This window comes from Apteryx mantelli, chromosome Z, assembly GCF_036417845.1.
Source record: "Apteryx mantelli isolate bAptMan1 chromosome Z, bAptMan1.hap1, whole genome shotgun sequence".
NCBI classification, from domain to species: domain Eukaryota; kingdom Metazoa; phylum Chordata; class Aves; order Apterygiformes; family Apterygidae; genus Apteryx; species Apteryx mantelli.
The window spans coordinates 78,335,730-78,359,063 of record NC_090020.1 but is presented as its reverse complement, the minus strand read 5'-3'; the positions used below and the strand labels follow the sequence as shown (position 1 = coordinate 78,359,063).

The window sequence follows — 23,334 nt, the reverse complement described above, 5'->3', positions numbered from 1 at the left end:
CTGACATCTGTCCTGACAAGGTTAACCACAACAGCATAGCCTCTGGGTGACCTTCTGAGTTCCTGGTCTTCTGCTTTCTCCGTTCCTCTGGTTTTGGTGACCAATGTAGCCAAATAAGGGAGGGTCATTATGATAAATGCTGCGTTGTTAGTCATGAAGTTTTCTAAAGAGGACTGAAAAGTAACAGTGCAGAGATTAGCCAAAAAAAGACTCTGAAAACATCCCCCAGCTACTGTTTCCCAGCTGAGGAAAGCCAGACTTTGGCAGATGTGCAGAGGAATACAGAGAACCATTTTACCAAGACTCTGTAAGGCGAGCTGTACAGACTGATTCCTAGAGAAGACCCCTCACCAGCCAGAGAGGGGACACCAAAGTAAATCGCCACTATGTGCTTTCTTATATCCAATTCTTCTCCATTCATGAGTCTTCCTCCTCTCTTCACAGGACCAGAGGGCTGTAACCTGTTTATCTACCATCTGCCCCAGGAGTTTGGGGATGCTGAGCTGATGCAGATGTTCCTGCCTTTCGGTAATGTCATCTCCTCGAAAGTGTTTGTGGATCGGGCGACAAACCAAAGTAAATGCTTTGGTGGGTAAAGATAACAAAACAATTAGATTCATCCAGGAAAGGGCTTTCTCTGAATACTTTACCTTTCAAACTGCTTTCTCTCTGCTTAAGCTTTATGATTTCTCTCGATTTACTCCTGTCGATACTTTCCCCCTTCCCTCTTTCTCTCCTAATTGTCTCATGCTCAGAATTGTGTGCGCTGCTTAGAGGTGAAGGATTGGCATCTCACCAGCAGCTGGGTGCTGTGGATGCTGGTGGTGGGGCAGAAAATACCACCCCTTGGAAGGGGAGGTGGGGGGTGCAGAAGAGACTGAAATATCTGGAGCAAAATGGATGGGGCCAGGGGGTAGGGCAGGTGAAATGCTGATGGGGTCAGTAGTGGGAGCATGTGGCAGAAGGGGAAATTCTATATCTAATGGAAGGGAAAAACAAGTTGTGGGGCTGAAGGTAAGACAGAAACTGAGGGCAGCTCTCCAGCAGGTGTAATGCATTAGTTGCAAAGGAACAAGGGCTGAATGACACCACCTGAAAACCTGGTCTTCTGTGAGGATGGCTACTCGGTGGATTGCAGGCAGCCATGCTCTGAGCCTGCCGGATCTGAGCCAGTGCCCCAGCAGATGCAAGTAACCCAAGCTAACCCTCAGCTAATACACCATGCTGAGAGGCTGGGTTTACCCACTTGAAAGCAGCACTGTGCTCACGGCTCTGGCTCAACTCCACCCGCTTGGAGTCTGAGCAGGGCACAGCCTCAGCTGCCTGCAGTCCTCTGGGTAGGGGCACCCCAAGCTGCACCCACAAAGAGAGCGTTGACTCAGGGCTCAGTTGGCCAACAGCCACATGGCGATGAGTGCGTGATGTCTCAGTGGGACCCCACTGTTTGCGAGGGTGTTGCTGTAAAGCGTCCCTTGGGCAGTGCTGTGGGTTGGGCACCCTGCCACGTTTGGTCCCATCCCACCCGGGGAACAAGGGATCACCCCCCTCCTTGTGCCCAACAGTGGGATGTGCAATTTCTGGTTCTCCACCATCCCACATTCTTTGCACGCTTCCCATGAAAAGTGCAATGGGACAAACTATTGCTTTTCTTTTTCCAGTTACTTGCAGCTGATCTGGACTCTGCCTCTCAGGCGAACTTCCAGACTTAAGACTTGTTGGAGTTTCATTTGGTTTTAAAGCCACTCTCAGTCCCCACACTATGCTTCCCTCCCATGCTGCCTTCCCCCTTCCCCTCCTGGACAGCCCACCTCCCACAGCTCTCGGTTCATTCCTTGCTAGCTTTGGTGCATGACAGAGAGTGCTTCCAAGAGTTTTGTGCCACTTCTCTGTGCACAGTTTTTCCTGCCCAGCCACGTAGTGTCTGAACAGGCTATTTTGCTCTTTGATTGAAGGAGCCCAGTCCCCTAATGTGAGGTGACACCGTGTCCCCCTTCATTAGCAGTCATTGGGTTCCTGCAGCCTCAAGCACTAGAGGAATAAATGACAAAAAGTTTAGTGTGAGGAAGCAGCTGGGAGGTTCAAAAGAGAAGCTATGTGTTAGACCCATTCTCTCCAGAGTCCACCTGCCTTTTTAGAGCCTTAACCGTATTAAAGCGCAGAACAAAATGAGTAGACCAGCACAACTTTATGTAACATTGAAAGCTAATGCTCCAAGGATATCAGCCGGTTAGAAATGGAGCTTTGGCAATGAGATTGCCATTCCTATCACAAATAATATTTAGGGGCGTACTGAGCCTCTCTCTCCTCATCTTCACAAGGAAGAAGACCAAGGGTAAATGGGGAAGAAGTGAGGTGAGAGCCAAGTCCAGTAAAAGAGAGTATCTTCTGGACAGAGATTTACTTTTTCTCCTCTTATTTCAAAAGCTCTCCGGCTACAAGGCTTAAGGAGGATAATAACACATACTTAGTTTGTAGAGCAGTGTCGTGGAGCTGACCTTATTGCTGCTTCCAAAGCACTGTGAGGTTGTGGCTGATAGCTGAGTAGGGATTGAGGGATCTAAGCATAAATGTATCTTAACTGTGAGGCTTACTCTGAGAAGAGAACCTAGAACACAACTTGTTTGATGAAGTAACCTCCAAAACTAATGGTGGGATATTCCAGCCAGAAAGCAGGAAGATGCCCTTTGGATGTGTAGACCTCAAGCCCTCAAGCAAGCAAAAATAGGAATTACAGAGATCAAGAGAGAGTGAATCTTAGTCACCTTGTGTTAGCTTCTCATATCCAAGTCCAGTCAGTTTGGGTCTTGGGCATTAGATCAGAACAGCCCAGTTTTCTCTGACTTTTTACTCAGTTTCCCTTAGAGCTGTGCACCTGGTGTGACTGTTAGTCTTAGACAAACACATTGACTGCACTGCCATGTGCACCATCTCCAGAGGCATAGAAATAGCAGAAATAGAGGCAGCTAATTATCACAAGTATATCACATTGCTCTTCAAAACCTCCCATCCAGCTGACCTTCAAATTTAGAATAATGCAAAAACATTGGGGTATCACAGATAATCAGGCCTTTCATTTGTTTTGCTAAGTCCACTGAAGCTGGAGCTGATTATCATTTTTTGTCCAGAAAGTTGAGATTTTTTTCTAGGGGAAAATTACTTTTTTCCTAAAGGAAAAGAAGGATATTTTGTTAATTTTGAAAGTAATAAAATTCTTTCCTTTTCTGCTTAAACATTTCCCAAAACTCAACGTGTAAAAACACAGCATTTGCATTATGTTTCACTTTTTTTTAACCCAGCCAGAGCTCTCCAACCGGTAGCCTGGGGGGACAATTCTGTCTGGCCCCAGAAAGATATTCCACCATTATATGACCTTTTAAAATGTATCTGCTATGCAGATCCCAAGTAAATTGCTGTAACAGAGTCTAGCCCCAGGTTGTCGAGAAATTGTCAAGAAGTCCTGCTTAAGACAAACTTAAAAAATTCCGTGGAGAAAAATGTCACCATGCTTTTTCCACAGGAGCAGAAAATACTTCATTTGCTGCTTTCCTCTCACTGTTGAACTACCTGTAAGTAACTGACCCAAAGTGAGTGAGTCAGTGGTGCAGCATCTCAAAAAAGGACCTTTATTCCTTCCCTCTTGGCTCTGAATCCTCCACTGCATTTCCAGCACAAAGACAGGTGCAGCATCTGTTTTGGCCACTACAGGCAGGACAGCGTAGGGGCAACCATGAGAGTGTTAGAAAGAAAACAAGATTAGTAATAAGTCTTTCTCCTGGTTTCCTGGAGTCAGACATCCTGCAGAGAACAATTTAGCACTTACGTGCTTTGCAGAAACTACGCTGTGGTCATGAAGCTTTTCACATTCCCCATTCAGAGGCCACCTCCTGACTGACACAGAGCAGCAAGAAATGGGAACTATAGCAAACACCAGTGTGGTGAAAATTCATGTATACAATGTGAAAATGGTCAAAATATGTCTATTGTTTTCCACTGAAGGTCTGCTTGCTGTAGTGTGTAAGACTGTCTGAGAAACAACCCTGACTTCTCACTGAAAAAAACCTCATTTAAATTGGGAGCTGTCTTTGCTCAAGGCTTTCATCTTGCTGCACACAACCAAACTCGATCCAAATCCTCCCATTCCTCCTTCTACAATTTTTCAAGCCTCTGGTTTTTATTTTTTCCCTTTCCTGAGGCAGCTGAAACATGTCCAAGTACAGACCACACTTCTCCCTCCCACTTACCAACAATCTATTTATACCAAGGGCTGAGCCTCCGCTACACTGACCACACCAGGATCTCTTTGGGATTCTCCTCAGGAGCTGTCTTTTCAACCCTCTTGTATTCAAACTTATAGATTTCACCTTCAAAGCCCTTCACACTTTTGTCCTTCTCTATCCTCACCTGCCCTTCCTTCACTCACTGTCCAGTAAATATCTGTAGCCTCTTCCCATACACTTTTATTGTCAGTGTGTTTCTCCTCACTTGGGGCATGCTGTCCATTCCTAGGGAAATGACAGGACCACGGCAGGGATTGTTGTCTCACTCAGGAAAAATTACACTTAATCAGACGCTCCTTGAAGCCAGTGTCTCCCATTCACAGGGCAGGCTGATCCGGGACCCCACGGCTTATACTGAGGCACGGTTTATGGCAGTCTGAGCCTCACCTTCTGCAGGATCCTGGGGCTGTATCTTGTCTCTGTGCAAGGCAGAGACTGCACTGAGGCTCTCACCTTCCCACCACGTGTGTGGGTTATTCTGTGTATCTACTAATTGCCAAAGGGCAATGCAACATATCTGTATGCTGGTCATAACAGTTCTAGTGATAGTTCCCTTCTCAGACATGCAGATTATTTAAGTGTGACCAGTTTGTGTACAAGATAAAAAGAAAAACTGTGGTAAAACGATGTAATTAAGGCTGCTAGGACAAGTAGTCAATGTGAGAGGAGCAAGTCTTCACATTACCCACACATGGCTAACTCCGCCTCTGTGGTAGGATGATGCTATGATACAGGCCTAATTTCATAAGCACTCACTGTTGTCACCCAGGACACATTTTGAGAAGGCATTTGAAGACATTAAAATAGTGAAATATAGAGACAGCCATGTTCTAGGAAAATGTTTTAACAGAGAAGAAAGTGAGAAAAGGATAGGTTTGGGCAATATTAATTAGGAAGACATGACAGAAATTAGAAAAACGAAGACATAGATGGAACAGCAGAGGCCAAATGATTACCCTGAGGTGTCAAATAAGATGTAGATAAATTAAAACCAGAGAAATTGCTATACTGGTGCATGTGGAAATTCATTTGTTCAGTCACCCCTCTCTGAGAGTGACAAGCACCTGCCTCTGCTGGCTCTTTGCACATCATTGAGCAGCAGGCACTGTGCATGTCTCCTCAGTTTGTGCAAGTTCCCCATATCCTCTGGCATGGGAAGGCTTTCAGTGTCCGTTTCTCCCCAAGGGACAACGACCTGGGGAGGTTGTGAAGAGCCTCTGTTGTGCCCATAGAAAAACCATGGTTCAGTTCATAGTCCGCCACCCTGGGGTGGCAGTGACCACATCCTCTGGTCGCTTCTCTCCTCTTCTGCGCATCCCAGAGGGATGCTCACACTGTCAGTAGTGATATCCCAAGCCTTTTTGAAATGTCCCGTATGAAACATAGCAATAAGTGTTCTAGCTTTGACTACATACTGTAATGGCTTCTTAGAACCACAGATTTATATGGACTAAAGGGACCATCTTGTTTAACTCTTGGTGCAACAATGGATATCAAGCTTCATCCCAGATTCCTCCAGGGAGTCCACTGTACAGCTGCTAGTGGGCCACCCCATCTGGTAAAAATGTCCTGTATTCTTTGAAGATACCAAAAGAAAGAAGACACCACTTGCTGAGGGACATAGCAGTTAATTACTCTCACTGTTAAATATTTTACTTTTATTTCCTACTCAACATTTTCTGGCTTCTAGCTTGTGAAAAGAAACAAAGGAGCCAAAGGAGAGAGATTAAAGGTGAGAAAAGCAGTGAGGAATGATGGCTGGACACAGGAGGGGGTGAAGCTCAGGAGAAGGACTGGGGAATAGGTAGAGCTTGTATCATGTTATTAAAAACATATTGTGGCAGTTCAAGACTGCAGTGTGGTGGCAGAAAGGTGGGGAGGGAGATGCAGGGCAGCAAGCAGGTCACAACTGTCTACAGCGCTTCAACCTGGAAGTTGAATAAGAACAAGGTAAACATCAAGAGACTGGGGCATCAGCAAAACTATGCAGGGGCCTGGGACCAGGGGCATTGTAGGTCAGGTCTGAAGTGCATTGGCAGCACTCCATAAGACATGGGAGTGGAACAACAGACCCCGAGGTACACAGAAAAAATATTGCTCAGCACCTGCTCACAATGTGCCTCCAGTGCATCCTGCCAAAGCTGCCAGTTTTTCATTTAATGAAAAAGTCAGCTCTCCTTAAATTTGTCTAGGGAAATGAGCAAGTCCAGGAGTAGGGTGGTGTAACAGTCAGAAATTCCAGTCCTGTGTGTCTGTCCTGTCTGAGTGATCATGGGTCAACTGGTTTATGTGCCTCAGTTTCCCCATCTTGTAGCAGGACACTGACTCCTTTTCACAGTGCTTTAAAATCCACAGATGAGAATTATTTATGAGCTCAAAATAATTTCTTTCCCTCTGATTCTTCCTTTGGAAAATAGCCTTTCTCAACAGATAAGTTACTAGAAACCAGTTGGGAGAGAGGTAAAGCTCTGCTTGCCACTGTTAACAGTACTATGCTTAAATTCAGATTTTTTTAATTATTATTTTTACTTTTAACCCGATTTCAAATTTCCTAAGAAAAGTCTCTACCCCAAACTTTCTCCCTGTAGTCCATGGAATTAGGCCATGTCCTTTACATTGAATGATCTAGTGGCAATAAATTCTGTCTCAAATCCCTGGGCAATTTCAAATGGTCATACCCATACAGCTATGGGCTACGGACCAAAGCTCAAGTGTAGTGAAAGAACCCACTAATTTGACTGCCTGAGTTGAGACAATTTGGAACCAATTTTCCAAGCACATTAGGTATGCATGACCCCCCCCCCCCCAGGATGTTTCAGTTCAGTTCAGCACTAGCTTCTTGAGGTCTGCTTTGTTCTCCAGGGCCTGGCACAGACAGCCAGACCGCCAAGAAAAGACTCATGAGGTGTCCAGCTTCGTTGGAAAGTAGGTCAGGAGGAGCAAGACACCATCAAAGGGGTGCTTAGGGCTCCCAGGTAAAAAGAGAAGGAGGCACAAGAGTTTATCTGCTAGACACGCTCCATTTTAATACAAAGCAGCTGGGCTCTGAGACTTCAGGGCCATGGAATAAAGAAGGGACACTTCTCCAGCTAATAGTCCTGCAAGTAAGAAAGAGAAGGAGCTTTTCATCAAACTCACCACACAGCACCTCCAGCCATTGCAGTTGGTTGGGGGAGGTTTTGGGGGGAGGAGGAGGAGCAGGAGAAGTATTAGGGCTGTGAGCCACTATTCATTTACAAACTATAATTAATTTGATGTTTAGATTAATTTCTGATGCACTCTCAAAGGTGCACTGAAAGCATTTTTCCTTTATTATAATGTTGATTGCTTATTGGGGAGATAAATCTAACTGTCAGTTATGCACTGACTTACCAAAACTTTCAGACCAAGCAAGCATGTATGCATAAGGAACAGCTGTTTGCAGCTCTCCAGTTAAAGAGACAGCTCTGCCTTTTCCCAATAACTCACATTAAAGAAAATCTATACATTGTACACAGGGACTTCTGCTTTCTTTTGTAGCTTAACAATGTATTAGACAAGAATATGTTAGCAGAATCTATCTTCTATTTATCTGTCCAGCTATATCTATCACTATTCTATCCATCTCTCCATCCAAGTGATATAGTCCGCATCTAGAATATGTTTAAAAGTTATGTGTATGTTTGTATATACCTACTTACATACACACTTACATAGTCATTTGAAATATTTTCACTTATGGTGTAATTAGATGGAGGAATTCATTACTGCAGGGTCTTTGTGGCTACTCATTTAATGAACTTCAAAGAGGGAATGGCCATTTATGTGACTAATGGAAATGACCACTTATAAGTGTTAATGCCAGAAGAACAGGGAAAAAAAAGAGTTTTGAAAGAGATTAAAAACTTAGTGCTCTGGGCTTCAAACCAATCTTTCAGCACTGGGAATTAGGAAAAGAACGTGATGAGGCAGACTATCTCATATGTGCCTGCACAGCATGCTATTTGTTGCAACTTCCCCTAAAAAGAACCTTTGATGTTAGAGAGTGGATGAACCCTGGGTCTAATTGTATACAGCTGGTCCTATCTATGCTCCAGGGATATTATAGTTCCAAATGTGAACACCCACACATGCAGAAATGCCAGAGGAGGGTTGTTTGTGCTACTTTAGTTCAACCTCCTTGCACCATGATACCAGCTTTCACAGCATGGGGCATGGGCATGACAACTGTGTGGCCTGGGATACAATGCCAGGATCCCTAAAATGGCACTTTGTCCTGTCTTCGCACATTCTGTTGATGGACCAGTTCAGATCTGGAGGCAGTCCAAACACATTAATGAGCCCTAAAAAAAAAAAAAAAACCACAAACAGGCAGGTCCATTTCTGAACTCAAGTTGATTGATCTGCACAGAGTGGACTTACATCATCTCGCTCTTGTGAAATTGGAAACCCACCGCAGCACTTTGACTATCTGTTACATTTATTTTTGTTTTCCCAAGGAGACTTGTTTCATACAAGGTGAATCTGAGCTGTAGAATTAGTCCATCCAACCATCCATCCATCTCCACATATATCTATCTTCAACTTCTTTATATCCATCTATCCTTTCTCATTCACTGCACAGGACTGCTGTTCAGTATTTTGAAGTCTGTCAGCTAGCTAGTTACTGAGCAGCTGTTCAACAGATCCTCACAGCTCTGTGCTTGGCCCCAGGCCTTCCTTCCTGCACAGTATTCAAACCCTGCTATGAATATGAATTTATTATTATTTCCTCATCTGCTTTTCTAAGGTCCTTCCCAGCAGAGCATTTGAGAGGTTCACAGAGCTGAGTAACAGCATTTTCACAGTGCTCATGTTGTCCTCATTTTACCAAGGGGATGGTGAGGCATAGAAAGACATTCAAAACTGTTTACTGATCTTGGATGCCTAATATGAGATGCCACGAGCTTGGCTGCTCTGTTTGCTTGTTTTCTCAAAGTATTTAACATGATGTAGGACATTTGATGTTCCTGTCAACTTCAGATGCAGGTAGAGGCACACAGCCTTTTTGCCAGGGAAATCTCAGGTTTCACACTGAGCACAAGGGAAAAGAGGAACAGGCAGTAAGGCTTCATCTTTGCTAGTAAACTAATGAGGTGCTGGATATCAGCTCAAGCACTGTGCCATAACTGTCTTTTTTTTTTCTTATGTTTGTATGCCAGTGGCTGTACTTGAGCCCATGCCAGCTGGCTCCCCGCTGGACAATGCTTGGACATGGTCTCAGCAATGACAAGGGACAGGGACTGTTCCCAGTCGGCAATATGGACAAGGCCACCCTCTTTTGAGGGCTAAGAGAGGTTAGCCATACAGATGCAAGCCATGTTGTGCAATTTGCATTCAGAGCCTGGCCTATTTACAAGTATAGAAGTAGCCTAGGAGATTTTATTAAGGAAGTCTGTGAGCTATGATTTACTCAGCATAACTAGGACGTTATGGCAGAAATGGAGATCAAGTCCAGTTCTCCAAGGCGGCATTTGGTTGTATAACTACAAAACCATCCTTACACTGCCTTGTTTACTGACCATGTTCCAACATTTGTAATAATGACTCTAATATATTGCCATCTCCTTCACCCTGTTATGCATTCCCAAAACACATTAATGCTCTATCGTAATTAAAACAAGGATGCCATGAAAAAGAAGAATACAGAAATGTATGATTAGAAGCAATGTCATAATGCATATACAAAATATAGAATTGAAGTTTCAGAGATAACATCAGTTCTTGCGTTTTCTAACTCCTGAGTGCTTCACTTTGCAACCTTCTCATTCTTTTAATGTATCAGTGTATCTGATATCCTCACTTTTCAAGTAAGCAAACCAAAATCAAAAATAATCCCCAGATGGGGATTTCACATACTATATATTGCCAAACTCAAAGGTTATCATCAGGATAACAACTTGCAGATCCCACATAAAAATAGGTATCTTTTTTAAGCATTCCCAGTTTCCTCCATCCCAAATCCCCAGTCAAACTCAACATCATCCTAAATCCAGGCCATGTTTCCCCAGTCCTCATCTGTTATATATTCATGTGTATGTACATAAATGTATATACATACACATATATATATTTCTCCAGTAGCTAATATGTCTGCAGGTTATCAAAAACAGTGAAAAAACATTGAACTAGGAATGCCTAAGATTAGTTTAAAGATTGTTGTATAGGAATTACAGCCTAATGTTAAGTAGAAGAAAGTTTTGAGGAAATGATACAGTGCTCATTATTAGTTTGCAGTTGATTTCTGTGAATGGGTTATTAAAAGCTAGATGGAACAAGGATCAGATAAAGCCTATGATCAAAAAGCTCTTATGTTAAACCCCATGAAGATGTGTTCGTATTATATTCTCCCCACTTTTAGTCTCTAAGGGATGGGTGTATAATCATGGGGAATCATGAGTGTTTAGTGGAAAATAAGGCTTTACAGTTATGACCAATGGCTTTAGTTTGGGATTATCCACCATAACTTGTGAAAGTCATTGGGATTATCCATCATAAATTGTGACAGTCACTGTTTCTGTCAACTCATAGACTCACAGAACCATTCAGGTTGGAAGGGACCTCAGGAGGTCTCTAGTCTAACCTCCTGGACCTCCTGCCCAAAGCAGGGCCAGTTATTGGGTCAGACCCCAGGGTTGCTCAGGGCTTTATCCAGTCAGGTCTTTATTCAGCAGAGGAAGATAAACATTTCCCTAATTGACTGGCTGTGGTCCTGTTAATGCAGCTCAGGATGCTGTTGTGGGACTATGCCACTTTTCACCAGGTGAGCATCTGGCCCCTTGATATTCAGCCAGGCATATTTATCATTATGAAAGAGAGGTCCCTTTTACATTTGGTCTACCACGTAAAAGTAGCTGCTGTCATTGGCTACTTCACAGGCAACAGGTTTAATCCATTTTTGGCCTCATAACCCATAAATCTCATTGTGTTCTGACCATTGAAAGGTGAAATTGTATGATTGCCCTAAAGACAGGTCCCTAATCTCCCTTTAAAATCCTTCACCAGAGTTCCAGAGGTCTTCAGGATTTTTTCTTGCCCATTGTACACCTCCTGAGGTGGCTGAACAGGCTTCATGAGAGTCATTCTGTTACTGGGCTTTTAAAAGCACTCATGAGAGAAGAAGTTGCATTTTTCGGGGTGGCTCATATTTTTACCCCACCCCTTCCAGTCAAGATTCCTGCCCAAATTTTCAATAACCACCATGTCTTTCTGAGGTCTTAAGTTCTTTTAATCAAAGCTATTTCCATAAATATGTTTTCCAGTGATATTTCTACTCCCCTAATTTCAGTAGTTAAAATGCAAGTGTATTTTCCTATCTCCCAGCTGACTCTGGATCAGGAGTTCAAGGGGTCATCAGACAGAGGTCCCTGAAGCCAGAATTAGATCAGGCTTAGGCAATCTGTGGCATGATCCAGATCCTACCAACTAAATATGATTCTTCTCGGGGACTGCAGAAGGCTCTTCACACGGCTTCACAGATATCTCCAGGATTCAGGTTCCTCTTTTGAAGGAAGTTAATGGTGAATGCTTTGCTTGCAAAGCCAGATGAATTTATCTGCAGCTACATTATAATATGAAAGTGTTTAATTCTCAGTGATGATGATGACAAAAGAAGCCAGCTGATCATCTCCTTGTCCATTATGGGTAATTGAAAGACTAGTGGTTTTACATTGACACTGAAAAGACCACAGATATAACAGCTGGTTGGCTCTGGATCAGCAACCTTATCTGAGGGCTCTTCCACTTTAAAATGTATTTCTGTAAATCCTTCCATTCTCCTGTTGGTACCCAGCATAGTTTAGTGCCAGTTCACAACCTCCTGATGTAGGTATTAAGGGATTTTCTCTTTTCCTTTTCTTCCCAAAAGATGCACTGCATATGAGGAGTTTTTTTCCTTGTTGATTTTAATTTTTTGTTTTATTAGCTGTTTTTCACACAGTGGCCCACATATAAAGTAATGTTGTATTGGTTTGAAAAGCATGGCCAAAAGCTATTCATCACTATTTCTGTCTTCTGAACCAGAACTTCTGGACAGTACCACAAGAGAAGCTCTGAGTCTTTCTACATGTCTATTAGGTTGCCCCACTCCACCCAAAATGAGGTATGCAGGACATAAAGGGAAAAAGATGGTAGTTTCCATCTAGGTAATGATTAGCAGGAGCAAGCTGGGGATTCTGTACTGTACTATATCAAGAACTGATCTATTTCAGAGACTTCCTAGGACAAGGGAACTGATAAAAAATCATCATTAGCCACTAGTAGAATTCACAGTGCACTTTCCTGATTTGTTGTCACTTTTTTTTGTCTTGTTTAACTCAGAAAGGAATTCACCTCTCCTCCATGAAATACTATCAAAAGGAAGGTGATCTTTTATGGTGCACATCTCTTATAGACCAGAATCTTTTTGGTAGATTCTGTATTCTTAAGTAGCTTCTTTATCAAGAGCCCACAAACTAAGTAGGATCCAGGAGAGAACCTGAGAGCAGTGCAAATGAAGATTAAGATAAGAAATGGAGTGGAACTTGGCTGGTGAGAGCTTCAGTAGCTATTTTCATGCTTTTTGTACTGTGCAGCTTCAACAAAACTGATGTAGCAATACCTTTCATCTTTATTCTGCAACACTCTCAAAGCATCTTTAATTGCTTAGGTCCCACTCATACTTGAGTTAAACTAAGCTTGACCTTTGCTTCTGGTTGTACACCTGAAGAAGAACTTGCCTGCTCAAAATTTCATCTATTTTTTTTTCAACTATATATATTTCCCCCATAAACCTTATATTAATGTGTCAGGACCTCAAACATTCACAATGCAGACCAATTCTCAGAAAGCAATTCAAGAAGAAGAGTTCCTTCTGTTTCTGAAGGCAGTTAGGAAATTGCTTCCATTCTAATTATCACCCAAAAAAGGACCAAATACCATTCACTTAGCTATAGATGACTCCTGCTGACTAGCTTGTCCCTACGAGGGAAATAATCATCAGATGGATTTGAACATGGTGCTTCTCTTAGATGAACCACAATGCTTATTGTTCACAGCAGACCTGTATATATACTGGTCCAACATTTGATTCATGGGATTCCCAAAGACTGGTTGAAGCCTAGATCCTTCACTTGTTCTACCCATTCATTGGATGACTTCAGCTCCTACCTCACCTAATGGGTAGACTCACCATCTGCAGCACAAGGAAAATAGTTGCTCACTTGTTAGATTAGCTCTATTCATAGGAAAAAGAAAGTTGTTAACATTAGCTCCACTCGTAGGATGAGAAATCTGTTGTAGTTTTCCATATCAGATTTTTGTTTCTTCTTTTTCTCATTTTAGAGAAAGGTGGTCCTGATCAGGAGCCCTGGTTACAGATGTTATGGCTGGGCCCATTTCTATGAATGTATGAGTCAAAATCCCATATCTGACCACGCAGTAATTTAAACTGTTCAAATTCTGCTCTAATCTTGAATCTTAACCAGGTACTTTCAGTGTGAGTCATAACAGTAATTTCAATATGAAAGAACAGATATTGTGAAAAAGAAGAATCATAGGAAGATAAATCCTTATTGGTTTGAACCATCATAATCAGTGTCAGCATCTACAGCCCTCAAACTTCTTCACAGAAGGCCTGCTCCTTTGAGGCAGTATCTGGAGAGCATCCAACTGGCAGTGCACAATAACGTGGACCACTTCTCTGCCCATTCATGCTCACACTGCATCAATGTATGGAAGTAGTTGCATGCACGGGAAGACAGGAAGGTGACATCACGAAGATGCTCTTGTATTTCTAGCTACCTTCTGCACTGGATGTTCTGACCTTTAGAGAAAGTTAATCATGCCATCTACTTTCACTCTTCATTTAATCTCCCCTTCCCATCTGTTCAGTTTCTCTCAGCTGGAAGCAAGATGAAGAACGAGTACCAGTCAGCTGTCTCAGTGGTCCGCAGCCCACACTTTGGGGCCATTTATTATAAGGCATTAACATCAATTGTCACCTCTATCATGACTGTTACTGCAGTCCATGCCAGATTAGTAGGCAAGAACTGACTTTCTAAATACCTGTGTGAAATGAACACTAGACAGACAGATAGACAGATTGGCAGTATCAGAAGGGACCATTCTCATCCTTTGGTCTGAAATGCTAAATAACATATGCCAGACACCTCAGCTCATGTGTCAGGTTCAAACCTTCTGATTGAGTCATAGTGTCCATTTTAGGAAATCTCTTAATCAAGATTTCATGAGATAAGTGTTCCACCCCTATTGCTAAACAAGATGTTCCAAAATAGTTAATTACCTTCACTATTTAAAAAAATGCAGACTCAGTGTCTTATTTCCATTTTGAATTTGTCAAACGTCTGCTTCCATCCAGTAGAAATCATCAAGCTCTTTTTTTTTTCTATATTAAAAAAAAGTCACAGTCTGTTACTGAGCCCTTTAAATAGTTCAACACAGTGCTGAGAGCTCATTGATTTGGCTGTTATCATGACCCCTGTGTTCTTTTTAGAGGCATTGCTTTCTAGTGAAGAATTCCCTTTTTTATGAGGAATAAAAAAGGCCCACCTGTTTTTTTCCTTTGGATACAGAACCCTGAATTTGGTTGAGTTAAAATGAATATTGTTTAACTGAATCCAACCTACCCATTGACCTAGGTCAATCTGACTTCTTTCATTTTTTATCACTCCACCATTTCTTGTATGATTGGCAAATGCTACCAGTAATTACTTTAGATATCTTAAAGGTAATGTTAGAGATATTGAATAGCACAGAGCTTTCAGCATTTTCCTGGAGAAGCCTACTAGAAACTCTTCCATATTATAAGTGACAATTTACAATTGTTTTTGGTGATATATGAGTTACTCAGTTTTCAAGGAGTTTAATACGGGTTGCTTTCATTTTGTTTAAAGAGGAACTCTGTCAAATACTCTAGAGAAGTTTAAGTGTACTCTTTGAAGTGTACTTGATTATCCAGACTTACAGTTTCATGAAAGTAGGTTGATTTGACAGAAACTATTTTCCATTAAATCATGCTGATTGGTATTAATTCTACATTTTTAAATTCTTTACCATATCATCTCATATCAATATTTTCATAATTTTTACTTATATTTATAAAAGATTAACTAAGTTTACCAGGTCATCTGGTTTCCATCCTTAAAAATTAATAATAGATTTCTTTCAGGAAAACTTGAAGCTTTGCTAATATTCCATAAATTTCTAAAATTAGCATTAATGGTTAAGCAAATTTCTTAGCCTGTTCTTTGAATATTCTTGGGTTCCAATTATCTCATCCCACAGAACTGAAATATTTAATAGCAGTTGTTTAGCATAGTCATCAGTTACTGACTGTTCATACATTACAAAATGGGTGGATGGATGGATGGATGGGATGGATAACTGGATACACGAATCTCACTAGGACATGATTAAACATCAGTGGAAGGTTAAATATTCCAAAAAGTCATCCAACCCTATTAGACACTGGAAAATAGCTGAAATGCTATGCCCTTGATCTGCAGACATACTCCTTTATTGAGTATTCCAGTACCCATAAATCACCTTACAATACAATACCTTCCAATGCACACATACATTATAGAGCTACTTACATACAGATTGTATCCTGAAATTCTTTACAGCACTAAAAAAATTGCAAGACAGCAGCTAGTACATCGTGTAAAGAACATAGCAAGGTAAAGACCTTGCAAGGCAATTAAAAGAAAACCTCCATTCTCTGATAAGACTAATAAACTTGGGAAGAAACTGAGCAGGCCTAGAAATGAAATGAACTGAGGTAGCGGGGAAGTGCTGAGAAGGTGGCAGGTCAGCTCCCAAAGGGGGGGGAGAAGGGCAGGAGCTCCTCCCCAGCGCTCTTCCTGCATGGGAGACAGCTCCTGTGATGTGAGCGCCTCCTCGTTGCCGTCCCAGCAGAAAATGCCTCCCTGCAATTCCTAGGTCACACCCTTCGTTGGTTTAGTAACAAAGACAAGGAAGCCATGCTCCAAGGGGACAGTTACATTAATAACTAATTGCTTAATTACTAACACAAATGCTTGGAAAGGAAAGGAGTGGGACTTGTGGTCTAACTAATTGCCAGAGCTTTCTGCAGCTCTCTCCTGTCTTTTTAGTCTGGCCAAGGCCCCATCTTATCACCTTGGTAGTTATGCTGTGGACCTGAAGGAGGCAAGGGGCATGGACTTCTCCTGTGCTAGGTACCCAGTTCACGTGTGCGGAAAGACCATTCCTTCTCTTTCACTGCACAGGAGTTTGCTTTCCGTAGGTTGAGAGGCCAGATGCTGTAGGGCACAGTATTTACCTTTTCTGATCTGCCCCTTTCACTATAGTGAGACGAACATGGATTGAATGACAGGAGGGAAAAGTTCTGAAGAATGAGGTCCTCTGCTTAGCTAGGGACATTCAATACCAGACCAATAAGTGCTGTCTTTCATGGCAGTCAGACAAATGGACTGACAGCCAGAAACAGAAAAAATCTGCCTCTGGCCTAAGGAAGCCAGAAGCCAGTAAGCACTATGGAAGCCAGTAAGCACCAATCTCAATTCATTTCTGTTGCAATCTCTTGCAAAGTGGGTTGCTGTGATAGTAGTTTTGTGTAGCAAGCATCAGGCCAGCATCAGGTCCTTAAAACATCTTAGTTTTAAGACAAATTTAACTATTTCTCTCTTTGAGGATCCTACTTTCCTTTCTATTGCCTGAGATCAGCCTAGTTACATAAGTGGACATGCAGTGGGACCATCTGCCCCCAGATACAGGGGTCTTTGGATCAAAGGTTTGCATTTGGACCTATCATTGGCCATACTCTTGAATGCTGATTTGGAGGATCTTCAGTGTAATTACCAAGGTCTGGGCTCCATCCAGAGAAGACTTCTGTTAAAGAGAGGCAACATGTTATTCCAACCTGGTAGGAGATCATCAAAATGTTGTTTTGCATGTCAGCTGCTAATTCTTCTTGCAGCATGCAAAGAGAAATAGAAAACTCACAAAGACCAATTTGGGATCCATGGGAACTTAATGATGTGGTCATTCAGAATTGCACTTAGTGCACAAATGAATTCATGGCCATGCAGAGCCACTACTCACTGTGAATGAAAAGTTTACAGTTACAAAGTAGTCTTCAAACACGCTCAGAGATCCTTATTAATCCCCTTTTATATCGTCTCAGCTGATTAAAACAGAAGAACAGCCCTTGAATTGAGCCCTTGGTTACATAAAACCATTGGTAGTCATGCCACTGTCATGAGAAGGGCATGAAGCTCCCTCAGCATGTCCCACTACCAAGACTTTCTGTGGAAGAAATGGGGAGTCAAGCCAAAGCTCCCTCCAAGATGCTGTCCCAGTTTCTGCCTACTGACCATTCACTATCATGCAGGGAAGAGCAGGTCAGGAAAGGCCATGGACTCTAATGTCAACCCTTTCTGGAAGATACTCTGCAGAACCAGGAAGATTAGATGCCCTGAGCTGCAATCCTAGCAGATTTCTTGATTCTTTGCTGCTTTGATAAATCATTTATTAGAACAGCCTTTTTACATAATCCCTGGGGGAAAAAAAAAAAACATAAAATAGATTTATCACAAAACCCTGTCCTCCTACCAACCATCTTCAGACCAGAACATATATTTCTCTGATTATTAATTAACTGATGCACAGAAACAGCTTCAAGCCTTTTAACCTCTCCCTTTCTCTTTTGTCCTTCAAGAGTGCAGATGACAATGCAGGGGTGGTATTCAAAACACAGATAGCTTCTTGAGCAGCTGAAGTAGTAGCATCATGCTTTGAGCCCTATAGCCATGAATCCAAACATTAAAGCCATTCAGAAAACAGGTATTTAAGCTATTCTTCCAGGACACACATGCCATTCTTAGTCATACGTGTTTAAATCTGGTGTAGCACCACTAATGTTGTAGATGTTGACCCAGAGAAAGCAAGCTGGTTAACTGCCAATAGTGAATGTAACAAAAAATCTGCCTGTGGTGGCCGTCATATAATCCACCAGTAGATATCTGACCTGAAAGGAGAAAAGAATATGATATTGTCAGCACTAGTTGTCTGTCTGTCTATCTGTCTATCACTGTGACATCTTAACTCTAAGGATAAGCCATAGCTTTTCTTCTTTTTGGAGCCCATCCAAATACCTTCAACAATATGAAATACAACTGCACATAAATAACAGGAAGGGGGAGAGCTGAATGCACCAACAACTTCTGAGCGTATCGAGCCCTCTGAAACTAGAACAGTCAAATGAAGCTAGAGACATCAGCTGCTCTTTCCCTAGGATGTGCTCCCAAGAAAAATGCACAATTATTGGCCTCCTCCTCCACTATCCCCAGCAACCCTGGCCCCTCTGCCCTCGTCTGCTAGCTAGTAAAAGGTTTTATATTGCGGCAGTGGAGATCAGGACAACTAAGGAGAAAAATAAATAAATAAATAATCCATACCCGGTCCAAATCTGCAGGCAACTGATATACCAATAGCAGCAGGGTGCAACTCCCAGCTTCATTATCCTGTGGTCTAAATGAAATATAGTGAGCAAATGCACTTTTGATCTCTTTTATTAGTCCCATTTGTTAAAATGCTGTATTATTTACAGCTTTGCACAGAGTGAAGAAATGGAATTAGAATTCCATCTTAAGAGCAAAGTGATGATAAAAACTAGTGTAGCTTTATGAGCTTGTCTAAAGGAACGGTTCTTGTATTGGTATGACTATATAAGCAACCCATGCACCAGGGCTTATCATCTGATTAAAGGTCTGGTCTCTGCAAAAGTGGACAAATAGTAGACTTCCCATCAACACTACCAGTATTTCTGGTGAGGTTTGCATGTACTAGGAGTTTGAGTCAGCAACACCACTTTGGGGAGTGAGTCACCCAGACAGCAGCCACTTAATGCAATCTTACCTGGAGATGTCAGTCCCAACTGTGGAACCAGATAAATCCTGCCTTATAGGTACCTCAGTTTAAGCAAGGTATGTAGCTTCATTGCAGTCAGCGCTGGTCCCTGTTATTACAATGTGATTCATTTGGGCACAGCTAGGCACATCCCAACGGAAGAGAAAAATTGAGTCCTACACTCTGCTGACTCTTGGCTAGACCTCCATTGATTAGTTTAGGATCCCAGTATGATTTGCTCACAAGTGGATGCACATATAGATACACCCTCGACATGCATGCTTAGTCAGTAGAAGATACACTGCCACAGGATCAGTTAAAGGAGTAGAAATCGAAGTTCAGAGGCAAACTAGGTTCTCTAAAGGCATAATGTAAGTAATTATCCAGCTTCAGCCAACCCAGCTTTGATATTTGGTAGCTGTGTCTGTATCAGTAAAATACACATACCTGGCACTTTTCCCTTGCACTGAGGCCAGCTGGCAAAGAATGACCCACACCCAAACTATTAAATTCCCTTACTTTTCAGAATATTGTGGCCATGTCCAAGCTAACTACTGAAAATGGCCCCTGTCCTGTGCTAATACTCAGACTGTGCCCAGGAACTGTTTGGAGCTAGGCACAAACCATAACTATGTCAAGGACCTTTCTAAAAATTTGATGGTATAGATGATTGGGCTCCAGTGCCGGTGAACTTTCCCTGGCACTGTTTTAATTTATTGATATAGATGTAGCTGATATGTCTTGGACAGGAGTATTAACAGTCCAGCGGTGATTTTAAAAAGAACTGTCTTTCACTATGATCTATATTCAAACATGTGAGGTAGCTAGACAGCAAATTTCAAGTTCAAACTCAAGTCAAGCACTTCCAATGCTGCTTCCAGCAGCATTTAAAGACTGAACCTACTCAGGCAAAATCAGTAGGTGCTTTGTTTGTTCCATTGCTGAGATCAGGCATAGGACCTTGTTGACTGATAGATTATTCAACTAGCCAGACGTAAATTGGGAACATTACCAGATGCTTACTGGCTAATAAGAGATTGCAAAAGCAGGTCCATTGCTATTTAATAACACCCCAGATCATTACTCACCATTACTCTCCAGTTTTCTGTCCAGTGATTGATGACTCCTGTGAGGCTTGAGCAACTCGTTTGCTCACATCTTCAGAGCTGCAATGCTGGTACATCTTCATCCAGGTGGCTGGCAGGATAACTCCATAGAGAGTCAATTACTTGAAACTTCGGCTTCAAGAGGAGAGGAAGAAGAGGGTTGCCTGCTTATTCTATAGGTCTCTCTCTTGAAACTGCACCTGCCACACTCAGTAAACCTGTTGTTTCACCTTGGTTAAGATTATCGGTTTTTTGACCTTTCATAAACCCATGTAATTAGCCAAAGGCAGGGAGTACAGCTTTAAGACAAGAGTGAGAAGGTGTGTTTGTATATATGTGTATATGTGTGTCTTTTTCAAATGCAATCTGTCATGTATCATTGTGAGACTTGCTTTTCAGGATGAACTAAACCAGAGAGGAGGTGCTGCTGAATGCAGTCACAGTACAGCAGCCCAGGGCCGTAAACCATGTCCTGTGCTGTTGTCAGGAACAGGTGTACCACTGGCAGCAAATATTCAGCATTAGCTTTTTTAAGGGGCTGCCTCAAACTGCCTCTTCATTTCAGCCTCTTTATCAAGAGACATCAGGTTCCAGGGGATGATTTGTGCTGCCAGAGCTTTGCAGGGTTAGGAAAACAGATGGCTTTGTCTGGAGTGCAGGCTGGTCCAGGCTAGTCTTACCTGGTGTTTGTGCTCAGAGATGTTGTTGGCACATGAGGACATTTCTGGCAAAGATAGCAGAGGCACTTCTTATACAAGGTGTTGGCCCCCTGCCTCATGCATATCTCAATCCCACAGTCGCTCCAGCTAAAGGCATATACAGTCTGGGCAAGGGAGTTCCTGGAGCTAACACAGAAAAACCAACCAAACAAAAACTCCTCAAAGCTGAATGAGTTAGATGAATTGACTCCTGATTGAGTCTGACCTATCTTGGCTCTTCTGATCCCCAAATGGCAACTCTTCCACTAAGAAAAAAAAAAAGGCATCTTAGGTAGCCTGTAGGTACAATATTCAGTCACTAAGGGTGCTTTTATTGCTGGATGCTCTCCATGGTTGATTGGTTGATGTGATTGCAAGGTGTGAAACTACTTATGGAAACCATGTTAGGAAAGCACTAGAGTTAATCCTTCTCAACTGCGGAGTCAACATAAAGAAAAAGAATCTGCAGTAATTGCCAGTTAATAAAACTCCTTGTATGGCTTAAGTGGCCAAAAATCAAACTATCCATGCCAATGAATACCATAATGGAGAGCTTATTAAATTCATGTCTTTCTTACTTATATTGCCATAATGAGGAAGTAGCAGTAGGCATATCAGGTTCCCTTCTTTGTGAATATTAGAAGGCAAAGGAAAGGTTATGCTGGTAAGTGAAGAAGGGCATAGAAAGAGAGTTACCCCAGTCATGACAGAGGGGAAGAGAACAAGACAGAGAACAAGTGCCTTGAAACCATGCATCACATCTGCTGACACCCAGAGCAAAGGTTACCCCAGTCTTGTGTGTGCTGGTACTGTGGCACCAGCATTCGGATCCCCAAGCTTCACAGTGTTGTGTCTGAAATGGCACGCAGTGCCCGGGACCCCATGGCACAGCGTCCTGGGACCCCGATCTGTAACAACCCCTCCTACCCTCCGTCCCCCATTGGCAACCATCCTATCCTCACTTTCCTCCCCCCCCCACCCACCCACCTACCTGCTCACTCCCTCCCTACCACCACCCTCACCCCTTTCCCCATGTTCATTCTCAGTGGTCGTTGCATGTACGTGCCTTGGCTCCCTTCAGCTCATTAAGCCCTCTGCCTTGCCTCATGTTTTGACAGGTTTTGTGAGTTTTGACAATCCTGCCAGTGCCCAAGCTGCCATCCAGGCTATGAACGGCTTCCAGATTGGCATGAAGAGGCTGAAGGTGCAGCTCAAGAGGCCAAAGGATGCTAATCGTCCCTACTGAAGAGTTGTGGGAACCGCTGGATACAAAGCACTAGTACAGGTAACTGCATGGGGCAGGGGATGTCAGCTGTGGTCTTAGCCTCTCTTTGTGTTGTAGACTCTTGAAAAGATTCAGCTCTGTGATCCTCTAGCTTCTGCCTTTTTCACTTAGGCCTCTGGCTAGAGCCACACCGCACAGACACACACCCACACATAAACCAGGAACTGTTTGTGTGTGCACCTCATTAGAAAGAGAGGCAGAAGGATGCCTAACGAGGGATTGAGCCAAGCTCCCCACCCCAGTGGCATCTTGCATCTCTAAAATTAATCTTCCTGGTCACTAGAGGGGAGCCGACAGCTGTCCTGATTCCCCTTGCTCAGCCAAAGAGAGCTTTTTTGGTGGCTGAAGAAAACCTGCAATTAAGAGATGGGACTGGGCTGCAGTTTAATCCCAGGTGATTGGGCTGGGACAGTGTCTGTCTCAATAGCTCTGTGTTGCAAACGTTTCAAAGCATTCTTCATTCTTCATGAAGTATAGTCTGTATCCAGTTTCATCCCAGCATAATAGCTAAGCGTGAATACATCTCCCTGACAATTAAATGACCCCTAATTTCTTTCTTCCTAAGCCCAAGAAATTAATAAAAGGATCCATGCTCACATCTTGCCTAAAACCCAACCAAAGCTAAGCAAGCTTTGCTTGAGTGAGGACCTAGAAAAATTTGAATGAGGGTCTCATTGTTAGACTCACTTTGTGGTGGTGTTGGAAAGGAGATAGCTTGGTGTTCCAAGGAAACTTCTAATGCATGTAACAGTACCAAAAATATCAGAAAAACAAGTTCGTGTCACTGGATTCTCAGCCTGTTCCCAATGACAAAAATGGAGAATAGACACTGAAGAATGTATTCAAAAGTACTTATATATCTTCAGAGTCTAAGCCCCATTTTTAAAGGCCCTGTATTCCCAGGTGCTTAAAATAATCAAAGCACCTAACTCCCACTGTTTTTGTCAATTTTTAGGGGATCAGGACTCTTAGTGCCATGGACTTTCTATGTCTGCACTGTACAATGCAGCAGAAACCAGAGATCTCTAAGGTGAAGTCGGATGGCAGTGGTCTGTGCTGTG

The 23,334-nt window shown here is 42.6% G+C and overlaps 1 protein-coding gene across 1 annotated transcript in view; it reads left to right on the top strand.

Annotated features, from left to right (window-relative positions):
• CELF4 (CUGBP Elav-like family member 4) overlaps window positions 1–22,266 on the top strand; it is a 694,719-nt gene extending 672,453 nt beyond the window's left edge. Inside the window, exons 12-13 of the mRNA XM_067316241.1 lie at window positions 445–588; window positions 22,107–22,266. Of these exons, the coding sequence (XP_067172342.1) occupies window positions 445–588; window positions 22,107–22,234 (272 nt within the window). The 3' untranslated portion in view covers window positions 22,235–22,266. The remainder of the gene's footprint in view (window positions 1–444; window positions 589–22,106) is intronic.
• The last annotated feature ends 1,068 nt before the right edge of the window (window positions 22,267–23,334 follow it).